The sequence below is a fragment of the Gouania willdenowi genome, chromosome 6, assembly GCF_900634775.1.
Source record: "Gouania willdenowi chromosome 6, fGouWil2.1, whole genome shotgun sequence".
Lineage (NCBI taxonomy): Eukaryota > Metazoa > Chordata > Actinopteri > Blenniiformes > Gobiesocidae > Gouania > Gouania willdenowi.
Window position 1 is genome coordinate 64,767,578 of NC_041049.1, and position 16,745 is coordinate 64,784,322.

Genomic DNA, 16,745 nt, shown 5'->3' on the forward strand with positions numbered 1-16,745 from the left:
GCCAAGGCAAAGATGGCTCGGTGACAGTAAAGTGTCTTTTGGGAACAAACAGAACTGCACGAGGAAGAGGATCTAAATATAAAGACTATCACAGATAGATGCATTCCCACCACCAGCTAAAAATGGTCTGAGAAACATAAATGTGTACGAGGTCTATGATTTATTGGGGGGCACTAACCCACTAAAGGCTTTAAAAACAAGAAAATGTCTTAAAAATTAACTTGAAAAAGGACGGCTGTGATATACCCATGCTTGCAAGTTCCTTTTAAATAAAGCTGTTGCATTCTGGGCCAATTGTAATTTGTGATTGTTAAAGGGAAGCCTGATTAACACAATATATTACAACATATACTGTATCATTAATTGATAATTAAATATCTTTTTGTTTGCATGGGTATGTTGAAGATTTACTTGACGAGATTAAAACTAATCTCGACAAAGTTTATTGATGAAATCCTTTAAGTCAGTTTTACTGGTTGGGATCTTAGTGGAGTAGCTAGAATCTAGAATAAAAACCAGTAAGAAGAATGCTTGTGATGAGGATTACCATTTTAATAACACATCTTCGGTGTGTCATGGTTAGTGAGTGAACAATCAAACACTTGAAGTGAGAAAGAAAGATCTTTTGATGTTGGTTCTGACTTCTTAGGTCTTTAAGTAGAAAACGTCAGCACATCGTCAACCGACTTTCGCCTTCACATCCAGCACAGTGGGACAAATAACTTAAATGTGATTCTTGCATGAACATTTAGTCTGCTTTCACATAGGGACAGTTCTGGACTTGGGCCAAATGTGCGGAGAACTAGGCTTTACATCGATCTGATGGGCTATATCGGATCAGCCAATATTTAGAATTTTATGCAATTATTGTCATAACTCGCCGTTCTGATCAATGGCGTCATTGTCTGGATTTAATGCGTCTCATTGCATTGTTTTATCCATCTTGTTTACACCGATAAGTTCCACACCACCTATGTTTGCTCTACGTGACACGATTAAATAGCCTACAACACTTGATAATTTTCAAATGACCTTGATTTGACCGTTTGTCCATAATGCACTTTTGGAATTGCTCCAAAACCCTGTGATACAGCATTGTGCTCTTTCAACTTATTTAGTTAGATTTACAATAATACTTGAAAGAACTTTTCATAAGTTCCTTCAAAGGAGCTATTTCACATGTTTTCAGACTGAGGGAGAAAAATCTTGACAAACCAAAGTTCATCTAAAAGGGAACAAGGTTGTCATCCCAAGCACTGACTATAGAAATCTTTTTCCAGCTCTTCTGATAAAGCCATCATTGGTGGAAAGATGAAGTGAAGAAGCTAAGCAGCAGTGACTGAGGGGATTACAGATTAAACCTAAAGTGCAGCAGGGTTTAAAAAACATCAACAGAACCATGTGGTCTACATATGGCACAGATGGGCTTCCTGCTGACCAGATTAACCTGCGACAGACCACACTGTCAGACTACGGCGCCAACATATTTTAAAAACGGCAGCGCATGTGTTTGCACGCTGCTGTCATTCAGCATCCACATAAACAACAGCATATGTTTAAAGAGCACCACAACCATTTCCCACGCACATCCTACATTTGCTTTCACACACGGAGCTTCCTGGTAAAACCCCGGCCTGCGACTCTGTGAGATAAAAATAGTAGGTTTGATTGTGTTTCATAGATGTGTCGACCAGTTCCTAAAGTCAGTCCAAACAAACCCTACACACATCTCAGCTACAGCAGACAAAGCATGTACTTCTTATAAGAACGTTATTGCTCCAGGTTCTCCAATATGTGTAGTGTTTCCTGGCTTAACTCGGCCTGTAGGTTTCCAAATAGGACCAAAGTGAGAATATAATTAAGTAACCCTGCTGTACAATCCTGTGGCACACAATGAAAAGTTTCAACACCCTCCAAGTGGCGAATCATGCCTGACATCATCATTCTGGCCTGTTTTAGTTCTTGCAAAAATTAAACCCAATGCTACTAAGGACTTGTTAATAAATAAATCGGTAAATAATTCTAATGGGGGAGTTTTTATAGGCTCTGCATTAAGCAGAAGATCAGGCAGCTCTGTACTCACCATGGTTGGGGTCAACTATATTTTACAGTTACAATTATGCTTTAAATTACCCATGTTCAATTACGATTATAATAAGCATTTTTTCCAAATGCAATTAAATAAGTTCTTTTTTACACTCAAAGTCAATTACAATTACATTCTCAATTTCTTAAGTTCAATTACAAATTATCACAATTGCTCAGCCTGAAATAAATAACCTCATGAAAGTTAACCTTCCTCTTGTGTTAGCTTTCTGTTAGCATCTGTTACGATAGCAGGTCCTAAATCAGCTGTGAAATACAACAAATATTTATCATCTAATTTCTCCCTTATCTATTGATTACCTTCTTAGGCTTCCTAATCAATGAAAATATAGATTTTAATATTTTCGCTGTGGGTTCCTTTGCATTTTTGTGTCAGTATACCCCTAGATTTCACTTATTTTGTTTTAATGGTAAAATGTGGGAAAGTTAATATGAATCACATTTTAATAATTGTTAACTACATATGTGTAGAACATTACATAAACTGAAACATGGTTCTCCAGTTCTGCGTTTTTTAGAGAATTTTGATGGCAATTACGATTACAAAGTCAATTATCTAAACTCAATTACAAATTAATTGCGATTATGACAGCAACAGATTTTTTAACTACTTACAATTGTGCAATAACTAATTAATTATCAATTACAATTATAATTGACCCCAACCCTGGTACTCACTGACATCCAACCAGCTCACCCAGAGGTTCTTATTAAAGGGATCCTCAACTCAAATGAAAAACGTGGCAATTACTCAAGAAAGTGTGTCATTAGTCGTGGCTTCCAAATGCTGCAACCAGACAAAGTCCCATTTCTCCTTTCCTTGTAAGGGAAACGTCAATCTGTCCGCCATAACGTTCCGAATTGTTTTAGGGATAACGTCATAACGTCCAAAGAAGTGGTTGACACGTAACCAAGCACTTAAACACCAGATTGAAATGCTATGTCAACCAAAACTTTCTATGGAAGCAGAAACACAAAAAGTTGTCCTAACGTGATGACAAGATGACTAAAATCTGAAAAATTGCAATGCCCACATTTAAAGGGATATTACATGAATTGAAAGGCTTAAAGTAGATCAAAACGATTCCAAAGACATTTCTAAAACTTATTAATGACAACGTTTTATTATTCAGCTGATCATCTAAGATGCATTCAGGTGATGGGTTGCGCATCACTGATAAGACCTTGCCAGATGTGTTGGGTTTACAGAGAACAAGGCAACAGCAACCACGCTAATGCATGATTTAAGTATAATCTGATCACAACGTGTCAGAGTCCATTAGAAAAAAATTGAGCTGAAAGGAGAACGTAGAAGAACACTGGTAAGTACAACACATAAATATGATCAGAGTTTAGATTCAGGCTTGAAGCTGATGTACTGAGTAATGTAGTGGTCAGGACTGGAGTCAATTAAAAATATAATCCTATAATTGGTAATTAATTACAATTATGGCATAATTATAATTGGAATTTTAAAAATCTGTTGCTGTCGTAATCGTAATTACATTGTAATTGAGTTCACATAATTGACTTTGTAATTATAATTGCCATAAAAATTCTACAAAAACCGTCAATTATAATTTAATGCAAAACTGGGGAACCATGTTACAGTTCTATGTACAGTTCTACTAATATGTAGTTAACAATTGTTAAAATGTTTCATATTAAGCTTTCCCATATTTAAAACCTACCGGTATATTTTTTTTTTTATTTAGGTAGCCTATTTCCAATAGATGGGAAACAAATTAGATGATAGATAATTATATTTAGTGTATTTTACAGCTGATTTAGGACCAGTTATCATCACACATGCTAACAAAAAGCTAACACAAGAGGAAGGTTAACTTTTTAGGTTATTCATTTCAGGCACAGTAATTGTGATGGATTGTAATTTAACTTTAGTAATTGAGAACGTAATTGAAATAGACTATCTGAGGACAAAAAATAATTGTAATTTAATTGTAATTGGAAAAAATGCTGGTAACTGTAATTGTCATTGAACATGGGTAATTGCAAACATAATTGTAACTGAACATTTTAATTGACCCCAACCCTTGTAGTGGTTGTTAAGTTATGAAAAATGTACTGAGTTATAGTAAAGCGAGAGTTATTTTTCAATCCACATACCATTTCTAGCGTCACCTCTTTTTTCTGCAAGACAAAAATTTAAGCTTTAGAACAAAGTCTACATTGATTAACTAACGTTGGCGTGTGTGTTATTGTTTTTAATGCAGTGAAAAGACAGGAAGTTTAGGAAAGGGTTTTTAAGCAGATTTAAACCATGCTCAGAGATAAAACAGGAGTGTTAAAAGCAAACAGAGTCAAAGCCATCAAAGGAAATGCCAAATAGGGCCCTATAAAACCCACATTAACGGAATAGCGTATGGAATCACGGAATCAATCAATGAAAACGGATTCTTGAATGCGGAAATGGACAGAATTGGGATCAAATGCCATCACCATGAGGCACAGAACGTTATTTATTTTTTATTTTTTTAATGGGGAAATGTTTCCTGGGACCACTCAATCTGATACTGATAGTGCCAAATATTCTGGCCCCTAGTGGTGAAATAACTGATGCATCCTTGAGTCCATTTGTTATTGATTAATCATTACAGTCTGGAATGATGTCATCAGGATAATCTAAATTCAGTTGATCAAAACTTAAACCAATAAACCTGCTCAGATTCAGTAAACCATTAATGTTCAGGGTGACATTAATGCTGTTCTCATACATCTTTATATGACATGAATAATTAAAAAGAAGCAGTCAGAGTAATCCATGTCAGTACAAATTATATCTACCTTTTAATTGTATCTTACTCATTCTAATTTTTTTTTTTTTGACATACATTTTTGTTTAATTATGGTTTTATTTTTTTATTTTGTTTCCTCAAAGGGGGGATATCTAATTTAACTAATTTTCTTAAAAAAAAAAAACAAAACAGAATTTTAAAAAATGAATGCAGTGAACATGAAATTTGGAAGAAAAATAAAACAGAATTTGGAAAAAAATCAAATGGATTTTATAGCGCCCTACCCAAAGCAGTCAGAGAGGATACTGAGGAAGAAGGAGAAACAGAAGCTGTGTGCCACCGTGTCTCGTCCTCGTGTCTTGGCTCTGTGAAGCTTGTCAACCTGCAGTCATCATCACAGTTTGAGCGTGCACTTCAAAAGGCCGGCATGCAGAGAAGTGCTGGAGGGAAGCCAAAGAACGAGCCCACCGCTGCAATGTTTACTGCACCGGGAGGGGCTGCCAGCTCCACAACAGCACAAAGAGTGATAGCAAAAATAGAAGGGGAGTCACAAACCAAACCTTCACCCATGTCTTCCTGATCTCCCAAAAGCTTGTCTCATATTCCACAGGTTGAGCCTTTACAGCGACCGGCTAGTGGCTACTTCCCTTCTCATAGAAGAGAAAAACAGCTGGCCTCAGTGTTACTGTTAGAGGCTCCACTCATCATAAAGGAGTTTGCTGTATTCATCCATTCAAAGAAAGCTGGAGATGGTGGCCCACACCACTGGGCTGCTCTCAATGGACAATGAGTGAAACCACCAGGAATGCCTGTCCTCTGCTTTGAGCATCGCTGCTGCATTACTTTACATAAATATATCAGCTGGAGTCTAACACTGTACTCAGAGTACAGGGGTAGAGTACTTACTAACACTGCCACATGCACTTGACATCAGGTCTGGCTGATATACAGTATATCCACATTGTTCCATATGAGAAAATTTATATGAATATAACTAAAATAATATTTTTAAAAGTAGCTACCAGAGGTGAAAGTAGGGCTGCATAATTATGGCCAAAATGATTATCACGATTATTTGGATCAATATTATATTCACAATTATTTATCATTTCAGGGAAAACATCTGTATTTTTATTTAATTACTTTTTTAACAAACAATATGTAAACAGTTTGAAGTGCAAGAGAAAAGCTTTAAACAAGAACATTGATAGATACTAAAATTTACCCACGAATTTGCCAAAATTTACTGTGGGCTAAATATACTGTTAGTGCAACTCCTTCAAAACAATTACAGCGTATTAAAAAAGTTAACATTAGGCTGAAGCAACAGGTTTTGAGCAAGAAACAGCAGCCTGTCAACATTTTCTGATTTCAGTGTCTGCTGGATTAATTAATTAAATAATACTAATAAATTAGGTACTTATGTCAATCAACTTAAGACGGCGTGTTGACACGTTCAACACGAGCAGCCCACCTAAAAACCCCCTAAAACTCCAGTTTTGTACCACCAGAGGCGGCATTTTAAAAGTAAAAGTCGCTCACTATCAGGTTAACTTAACCGCGGAGGCCAAAATCATAATCACAATTAAAATTTGATCAACTGTGCAGCATTAGGTGAAAGTAATGGATAACAAGTACTCATGTCACTGTAAGTGAGTTGCTTTTATGGGTACTTGTACTTTTTTTTGAATACATTTCTAAATCAGTCATTTTACTTGTACTTAAGTACGCTTTAAAAGAAGTAAAGTAATTGGTTACATTTCTACACACAACAGTTACTGAGTAAATTATTATTATTTTTGTCGTAAAATGACCAAAGGACATTGTGAAACTACAAAAATGAAATAACCAGACAACAATCAAATGCATCACATCATAGCTGACGACCAATCAGATTAAAGGTAATGCACCACGCCAAAACAGCATTGATTGAAGATTATTTTCTCAGAACATGTATTAGTTATTATTTCAAATATTTGGATTGTATTATAATATTGTATTTATATGTATTTATTATTTAAATTTTTTTAATTTTATTTCTATTTATTTTTTTTACGACTAATATTTATTTATAGTATATAGTTTTTACATTAGATGTTTACTGTATGCAAGGGGACTGTGCCAAGATTTATGACCAAAAATAAACGTGGGGTTTAGTAACTTTTGTGACTTAAACTGTTGTTGAATTACAGAAAATCAATTTGCAGGGAACGCTAAAAACTGTTTTCCCCCAAAGACTGGAGCACCTCTAATCTCCACCAGAATCTCCAACAGCAGCTTCAGATACATAATAAAAAGTGTATTTAACTGCTGCTGCAACACAGACAATGAAGCTGTCCCTGAGAGACTGCAGTGGTGCAGCATAACTAAAGCAGTGGCCGGGATATTAGGGATTTTAGGGCTGCACGATTATGGCCAAAATGATAATCATGATTATTTTGATCAATATTGTAATTATAATTATTTATCATGTTAGGGAAAAATATAAAAATGTATTTCTTTTGCACTACTTTAAAAAATATATATTTACAGTGCAAAAATAAGCTTTAAATAAAAATCAAACCTTCAAAAAGAGAAAAAAGAAATTAACTTAAGAATTGCACAAAAGGTTACCTGAATAAATATACTATTACAGAGTGCTTTCACAAAATGCAACTCATTGGAAACAATTACAGCTCACATCAATCCACCAAATTTAAATCGTGGCAACCAAAATCGTGATTAAAATTTTATTAATTGTGCAGCCTAGCCCTAGTCTGCATATATTTTGTTATATGTTGATGTTGCGAATGTTTATATGTATTATTCAGTGACAGTCACTTTGACCTTATTACAGAAATTGTACACAGAGGTTTCTGAGTGTATTTGATCTATCAAAGTGATGTAATAGACATGAGTGAAGCTGAACTGGTTTGGGTGAAAAGTTTCAGGAATGTCAGTAGGAAAAGGTCATCTTGCTTGTGTTAGGGTTGGAAAGAAAAAGACTGTGACAAAAGCAGTTAAAACAACAAAGCCGGGTGTTGCGCTCACCTGTTTTCCGTTGCCGGCGGTTCAGCAGGTCGTTTATGGCGACCCTGCATCGCTTAGCCTCTTCTTCACTGGCAAAATTCAGGCCGATCTGACAGTTCTGGTAAAACAGAGGCACTTTAAATGGTTGATCTGTAAACTCTTAGCTGGGTGAATGAGCTGTATTTAAAATCTGAAAACCATCTACATGGTAAATGAAACACACCTTATGTTAGGAGAAAGTTTGAGGGGAAAAGTTTGAGATCGACACTTACATCTCCAGCGAATGAGATAAAGTATGGTCTGGAGCTGCTGATGCAGAAGTTGTAATACAATTCTTGTTGAAACATGGTTTTTCCTTCCTGCAAGAAGAAAATAGTGTTATACAGCAGTGTTTCTCAAATGGGGTTAAGTGTACCCCTAGGTGTATGCGATGGCAATACAGGGGGTACTTGAGAGAGAGAATCTTTTCGTGTGTACATGGTTCTCACACTTGCTTTATCAATGTAAACCCGTTTTGTCTGTATTGAATATTTAAGAGAGAGAGAGAGAGGAAAATTAACAAAAAATTGTCAGTCTTGGTCCAACCCCAGGCGTGATATGACTGGAAATGACAAAAACTACGGAAAATGAATCTATTTGGGAGGCACTAAATAAGTGTTTTTCAACCTTGGTCGGGGACCCCATGCGGGGTCGCCTGGAGTTCAAATGGATAGATTTTTGAACATTTTTAATTATTAGTCTTTTTTTTCAAATTAAAACACCACAGTCTTAAACAACTGTATTTCTATACTTTCACTGTCAAATATTAGTGATCGACCTATTCATCGGCTAGCCGATTAAATCGGCCAATTTTTGCATGTTTTACAGCTATCGGCATCGGCTGATGCGCGCTGCTGCGTTCACTGATACGCTTTATATACAGAGCGTCTGCTACAGGCTGCTCCGTGTTGCTGGAGACAGAGGCTGCAGAGTGCAGAGCCCCTCCCCCCACTAGCAGAGCATGAAGGAAGCTCTTTAACCCCACTGGCAAGTTTTAAACTTTCAAAGCATCTTTTAACTGTTGAACTTAGCTGTTGTTCTGTGGTTCCGCGTGTTGTTGTCGCAGTTGAATTTAACAAGCAGCTGGCTGGAGGTTTGGCGTGTGTGTGTGTGTGTGTGTGTCTCTCTCTCTGTCTCTCTCCCTCTCTGCTTCTCACTCAGCGCTGCACTGAGAAGTTTTTAAAACTTTGAGAAGCAGTATATTACTAGGTTGAATATTTATTCCTGTTAATGTTGATGCAATTTAAAATAGAAACTTAACCAGTTTGTTGCTTAATGCGCATCTGACATCACGTTATTTTCCTCCACTAATTTATGTTCTGGGGTTGTGTTGGAATGGACTATTATTCATTGTTTATTTTTGTGTTTAATACTATAATTATATATATTTATACTCAATAATCCTGTTAATAAAATATATCTTCAGTCAGGCCAACTTTTGTCAAAGCTATTCAGGACAAGGACAAAGTTCTCTTTCATAATACTTGATGAGATGTCACAATTTTTTACTTGTTCTTGTTCTACATCAATAAATGTTCCTTTTTTAAAATTGAACCATGTACCATTTGTTATCATCATTGTGTAATTTTCATGATGTAAATTGAGGGATCAAAAGTAGTATCGGCTCCAAATATCGGCTCAAGAAAATCGGCAGTCCGTATCGGTCATTGGCTAAAGCTGATGGGAAAAAAAATTTGGGAATCCAAAAAGGATGGGAACCACTGCAATAAATAGTGTTTCTTTCCACTTATTTACAAAATTAGATTCTTTCAAATGTGTGTTATCTAGGGATGTAACATTTCACTCAACTCCCGATACGATTCGATTCACGATACTGGGTTCACAATACGATTCTCTCACGGTTTATTTTACAAAATGGGACTGTAGACAAATGACTGAAAAATATTCCTTTATTTTTTTTGGCTTAAAAAATATAAAAAACTGTACTGTTTTCCTTTTATTTTTCATTGTCAAAAGAATCCCTTGATGAACTATTCAAAACAATGCAATTTAACTAAAAATAAATCTTGAATGAAATAAAGGAATAATACAAATGAAGAAGAAGCCTATTAATTTAAATTCTGGTTCCATAGTAAACAATGCAAAACAGCATAATAGTTTTTTCTTTTTAAACGTGCAACTGAAAATGTATTTTGTGCCTTAACAATTGGACTTAAAAAAAAATTAAAAAAAACAGTCATTGCACTGTATTTAGGTCAGATATTTGTTTGGTTGTAAGAAGAAATGCTATGCTAGCAGACAGAGCTAATAGAAAAACGTGACTTTTACAGATATTCACATAATATTACAGATATTCTTTCGATGCTAAAGGGGAAAGGAATCATTTATGATAAGGATGTAACGATTAATCGTAAGGCAGTTAAAAATCGATTCATAGGTATCACGGTTGATATCGATTTTTGAATCGCAGTACTATTTTTAACCAGCAGAGGGCGCTATCCACAAGTGTAGGCGGCGGGCGGAGTCTGCTAATACTTTCTTTCTGGCTGCCTTCCACTCTTAAATATGTTAATAAATGATTCATTATCCCTTAAGCACCAAAAGTATATCTGTAATATTACTTGAATCTCTGTAAAAGTCACGTTTTTCTATTAGCTGTGTCTGCTAGCATAGCTTCTCTTCTTCACTGCAAGATATCTGCATGCCAACCGACCACTGTGTTACCAGCGCCCTCTGCTGGTCCAAACAAATATGATGTAAATAGGCCAAAGGGAGTACTTGAGCCAAAAAAGTTTGAGATCCATTGAGGATTACAGGACATACACAGCAACACTGCATTCACACTGATCAGACAGTGCACCATGATCACCTGTGTAATAGCTTGATGCAGCAAAGTCCCAAAAGAGGTGCCTAATTTTGGTCTAGACTACACACTGTATACTCAATATAACATACTAATAACATGCTAAACGTGCAAAGAAAGATTTTGTTAGTTGTATCTACGTTGAAAATAGTCTAAAACTGACAAAAAACATGGAATTCACATTCTCAAAAGGAAAAAAGCAAACCAATGCCTTTGATTATTTAAAGGCATCACGTTCATGTTTTTGGACAATATCACATTTCCATGCTATCTTCCACCAGTAAATCAGTGACTGAATATCTAGCAAGTTTAGTAAACTGGCAAATATGTCTAATTTTATTCATAATTACGTTCAAAATGTTATGCTACGTAATCACACGGCTGTGCGGGCAGTATTTTGCCGAAAATTATAAAGAATTTTCTAAATGACACACACTGAACTCTCACTTAAATGTTTTGGGACCATATCATGCATTTCCATGGTGTTTTCCATAGTAGCTGAGTGTAGCAAACAGACATGTAAAATTTTTTGCGACATAATCTCAGATGATTTCAGCCTAACCATTCGACTTCCATAAATCATCTGAAGCATAATTTATCAAGAGTAGTTGACTTGATGAACCCTATTTAGCATGTTGGGCATGACTGGGTACTAGGGCTGAACGCTTAAATTCATTTGCGATATAAAACGCGATTTTCTAATCGCAAAGGCTGCAATTTTTTTTTTCTTGCACTGTCCTGTTAAGTTCAGAGTGTTTAAGAAGTGCAGTCCACATGTTTACATGTTTCATGAAATATGAAGTTAGATATGTTGAAGACATAAAGCCACAGATTTGTTTGCTTTATTGTTGTAATCTGTGCTTTAAAATGTATATCTTATATTAAGAGGCACTTGAAAAAATATTAAACAGCAATCGCAATTAGATTATTTTCTAAAATAGGAAAAGATACGCTGATACGGAGTTTAAATTTTGAAAAGGAACATTTGAGTCCCTTAAGCACATTGCAGGTGGTACTTGAAAATATTCATTCATGAATTCAGAAATAACGGAGTTGCTCGTCCTTTGTTTTGGCCAATTTCACACCCTGTGTACGGGACAAGGTTGTCATAGGCCAATACCTTAAGATCAAAGTTGAAATGCTAAATAGGACAAAAGGTCAAGATTTCAGTAAAAAAAAAAAAAAATTGATTTCAGAAAGAAATGGACTCCTGTCATTAAGCCTCCTTTAGCATGTTTTAGCTGTGAAATATGACAGTCAGCAAAATACACACAGAGCAGCTAAACCTTGTGAGTAGAAAGCCTTCAGTACATAAAAGTATTTTAAAGGTATGCTTTTATTTGATATACACAGATGTCTGAAGTGACCAGGGTTGGAGTCGGTTATAATCGTAATTGCTTAATTAATTACAATTATGATGTAACTATAATTGTAAAAAATATGTTGCTGTTGTAATTGTAATAGAATTGAGATAATTTACTTTAATTGTCAATGGCATAGAAAGTATATAAAAACTGTCAATTACAATTACAAATTAAGGCAAACATGGGGAACCATGATACAGTTCTATGGCTTAGTTAATTATTAAAATATGTTTCATATCCACTTTTCCCACTATCCGTTAGTTATCTTGAGGTCCATTTTACCATTTTAGAGGGGTATACTAAAACAAAAAAGACTCCCACATCAAAAATATTAATATCAACATTTACATTGATAAGGAAGCCTAGTAACAAGGTAGCAAAAGATAAGATAAAAAAAATTAAAAATAAAATAAATGCCATTTTACAACTGATTCAAGAAATGAGACAAAACTGACCTGTAATCATATGAAATGCTAACAAAAAGCTAACACAAGAGGAAGGTTATGTTTTATGGGGTTATTATTAAAGGCTCAGTAATTGTGATTAATTGTATTGGAAAAATGCTGGTCAACGTAATCATAATTATTCATGGATAATTGAAGACGTATTTGTAATTAGAAGTTTAAATTGACCCCAACAATGGAAGTGCCCCACATGAGATGCTGTGAAACCTTCACACTTTACCTATTCAGAGACAAGTTGAAGATTTCCTCCCCCATCACTCACCTTGATGTCGAACACTCTGATGAAGTAGGATCTCTGTGGGTTGTCTTTGACGAGGCAGGCCACACCGCAGCACTTCTTCACCCAGCTGCAGTTCCGATCGGACACGTACACTTGCACCACCGCTGAACACAGGGCCTGAAACACGGGTGACAGTGTTTATCATGGGATGTAATATGTTAACGGCTTTTTCAGGGGGCGATACCCCTCCCCATTGTAGAACAAAACTGTATTTTATTTTTCAAAGTATGAGATATAAGAAGAAAATGATTCTTGTGGTTTCCGGAATTGGTGGCAGGGGTGTCTTTGAGCACATTTTAGTGATATACCCCGAGGAAGACTTTTGCGATTTATCGAAAACACAATTGTCCAAATTTACGTCATAACATTTGTCATTTATGGTACCAAAATGTCAACAATTTGGACCTCTTCTAAATCTATTTTGGCCATCAGATGACAAAAAGAGACAAAAAAAAAAACAGTTAAAAATATTTGTCCGTGGAAATACTTTTGAGCAAAACTTTACATAACATCGTATTATTTAAGGTCTTAAAATCATACTAGTCCATTCCCCAAAGCTCAAAACATAATATGTTTGGAATTGGCAAGAAAAAACAATTATTACTTGAATATAGTCCCCTAACTAACATTACCCCTTATTTTATGACAAAATTGAAAATACTTGTGCATATTGATGATGTTATGGACAATCTTGCACAACAATAATTGTTTAGTCAAAATGCTTTTGACTGATAATTTTTAACTTCTTGTCATCTGACAGCCAAAATATATGTTTGGAATCAGCTGCAGAACACTATGCTGTTATCCATATATTGTAGATACACCTTCACAAGTCTTTTCACTTTAACCTTGACTATTTAGAAATGGGAAGCATGTGGCGCTGCTGCTGTTCTCAGCACTGCAGCGTCCTCGGATCATGCAGTTCTTTTGGTTCACAGGTTTCTGCAGAGGAAGCACTGTTTAGGTCGTCTGCAGCACTGACTCAGTCTGGACGCGAGGACATTCATTCTGCTGATTGCATTTCCTGCTCTGAGATTTATGTGCTGCAGGTTAGAAGGGCAGCAGGAAACACTTTCAATGCTCAGCATCACACCAGCAAGGTCAAAAGTCAGGCTGTTGAAAAACTCAATTTGGGATTTGCAAGCTCACTGTGAGGGAAAGTATGCAGAAACACTAAATAATGAATAATCTGAGCCAACAATTTGCACCAATACGACTTCTTCCAGAAAAAGTACTGAGATTTGGAAATGTGCTTTTTTTTTAGGCCATTTTCAGCAACTGAAATTTCATTGGATTGCTAATTTTGACCAGATTTCCCCAGAAAAAGGGGTGGTTAAATGTGTATCAAGTGTTTGGAAGACAATTTTTTTTTTAAATAGGACGGTAGCTCAGAAACATAAGCTACAAAATATTGTGACACTGCATGGTCTTGCAAAATTTCAAACGATTTGTACGTCTCATTTTGACTTCTAAAGAATCAGACTTTTCAGGAGTCAATAATTTCGAGACATTTCCTAGCAAAAAAAAAATGTATTTTTACTTAATTTATGACTTTGGTCTCTTTTTTTACACAATCAACCACCTGTTCAGTGTTTACAGGAGAATGAAGTGTGTTAAGGTGTAATATTTAACTAAAATAGGGGCCTGAGGGGCTATAATCTGTGACATATTGTGGCATTTCTACCTGATTTTGTGTTGAAATATTAAATAACCAGAATACGTAAGGGTAAATTATTTCTCTGCTTGCTTTCTGTTTGCTTTTTCTGTGAAAATCGGAAGCCCTAAACATTACACTGATGTAATTTACAATGTTAGCTTTGCTACACACATGCTGTCAGCAGTCTGGGGTTTTCTGGGGAAATAATACAAATTTAGACAAAGAGCCACATGTTGAGTAGTACTGACTTAACAGATTTACCATGGTTTTAGTAAATTCACTTAATAAACTAAACTGGTAGTCAATGGTTGCCATACCCTTAAAACACACTTTTAAAATCGCTACTCCACCCCTGCAGATGTGCATATATTGGAAACTGTCTTTCCATTAGCCTCGGAAATGCGCAAAATCTAAATAGCGCAATAAAAAAAGGTAATGAAAAGACCCAAATATCGAAAAAAAAAAACATCAAATATCGCGAAAAAGTTTTTACACTTTCATGAGAAGGAATTTCAGTTCGATATTGAAATGTGTCGCAAAAGCATCATGAAAACACTTTTTCGCAAATACAGGTCAGACGTACCTGGTCACTTGACCACTTCTTTCCTAGTAAACATGGCTTGGTACGCGTGGACAGAAGTGGAGCCCGGGACATTTATTAGCATAATACTTAAAAAAAAAAAAAAAAAGTTATTACTGCCACATTAGACAGTAAACAACAAATGAATACAGAGTGTCATAAGGAGGTTCTGAGTGTCGTCGACCTGCGCCGAAGTCTCGCGGGATGAGATTTCACAGGAGTTGCGAGACTCAAACGTTACCTAAACTGGCCAATGAGGGACTATCCGTATGAATAGACCATCAGTCTATTGATACGTTGAATCCGTGTGAATAGCCACGGCCATTATAGTTTGTCGGCATTCAGAGATATCGCTTTTATTTTGCGAAAAATGGTTTGATTGTGACCTTCAACCTTTTGCAACACTGCACATGTGCACTGGAACCCTAAGCTTGCAGGTGCATAAAACATCTGTCATGTAACTAGAAACGATGCGTTTATTCAATAACATCCAAAGGTTTGTGGGGTGTAAAATGTAGAGTGGGTTTCTGTGTCGTATATGAAAATGCAGACAAACAATAACATTAAATATTTAAATTGCTGCCCACTAAGACGAGTTTCAGCTGCTACTCTTCTATGGAGAAGTGCATTGACTTCACTGTGACCTCTAATGATGGTAAACCTTCACATTTCAGCATCCCACAGGGGGTCAGAGAGGTCCCGGTCTTTGCTCTGCACCACTATGGGCTTGCTTTAAGGCAGGTGTCGGATGCAAAGTGCTCTTTTGGGGGGAATCATGTGTGTATATGTGATGCATTTGCATCTGGTGAACAAACGTAGTCACTTACGGAGCATTTTCTGCCCAAATAGCCGAACAGACACTCGTTCTCCTGCGGGGTCAGCAGCAGGGAACCCACGTTCAAGGCCCTGCGGGGCAGCGGGTGGCTGTTCATGGCTGCCCGCAACCGTCTTTAGGTTAACCCCCGAATCGATGTAGTTATCTCCACAAGTGACGGTAAAATAACGCCGTTAATTAGAGAAAATCCACACAAGCTCCGGCTGCTTTGGCCTGCAGCCGTTTCATCTCCGCTCGGTTCGACTGCAGGCAGGAGGGCGGAGCACTGCAGTAGTTGTATTCCAGGCAGGTCTCAGGCAACGAAGACTCTTCAGTGTGCAATTTCGTTTTCAAATGTGCAATTAAGACGTCACCAAAAGTTTGCAGATGCTTCACGGCTTCGCTTTCATTCGGAAACTCCAGAAGCTGCCGCTGCGCCGCTGCGGACAACCAACATGGCAGCGGGAGAGGACATACCATTTTAAAGAAGGTGCAGGGGGGGTCGTCAGATTCAACCATCACATGTAAAAGCGTTCAAACATATCCTACAAGAAATGAAATCAAATATATAATAGTGCGACATGGAGAGAAATCTAACTTGGATAATAATTTAAAGCAAAAACAAATAACACGGATGTATGAGTTCGACATTTTTTCGTGGGATTGTATGTTGTTGCTACACAAATGGTTCAGTCTGATGGCAGCAGGATGAGGCTCTGCGGAGGGACAGAGGGGGCGGGGACATGTGACGTAGAAAAGGAGCACGGTCAAATTACTGAGTTACTCCAAATGCTTTATTTTCCCTTTAAACTTTCTCATGTTCATTTATGTATTTTTATTTATTTATTTTTT

The 16,745-nt window shown here is 36.5% G+C and overlaps 1 protein-coding gene across 2 annotated transcripts in view; it reads right to left on the reverse strand.

The window, feature by feature from the left end:
- The window catches only part of wasla (WASP like actin nucleation promoting factor a), a 33,197-nt gene extending 16,852 nt beyond the window's left edge, over positions 1-16,345 (reverse strand). The window contains exons 1-5 of one of the 2 annotated variants that reach the window (XM_028450450.1): positions 15,907-16,345; positions 12,825-12,959; positions 8,144-8,230; positions 7,893-7,989; positions 4,234-4,257 (exon numbers count right to left, since the gene is read on the reverse strand). In XM_028450450.1, coding sequence (XP_028306251.1) covers positions 4,234-4,257; positions 7,893-7,989; positions 8,144-8,230; positions 12,825-12,959; positions 15,907-16,011 — 448 coding nt within the window. In that variant the 5' untranslated portion in view covers positions 16,012-16,345. The remainder of the gene's footprint in view (positions 1-4,233; positions 4,258-7,892; positions 7,990-8,143; positions 8,231-12,824; positions 12,960-15,906) is intronic. The other variant, XM_028450451.1, reaches the window with a different exon arrangement.
- Positions 16,346-16,745: the final 400 nt, after the last annotated feature.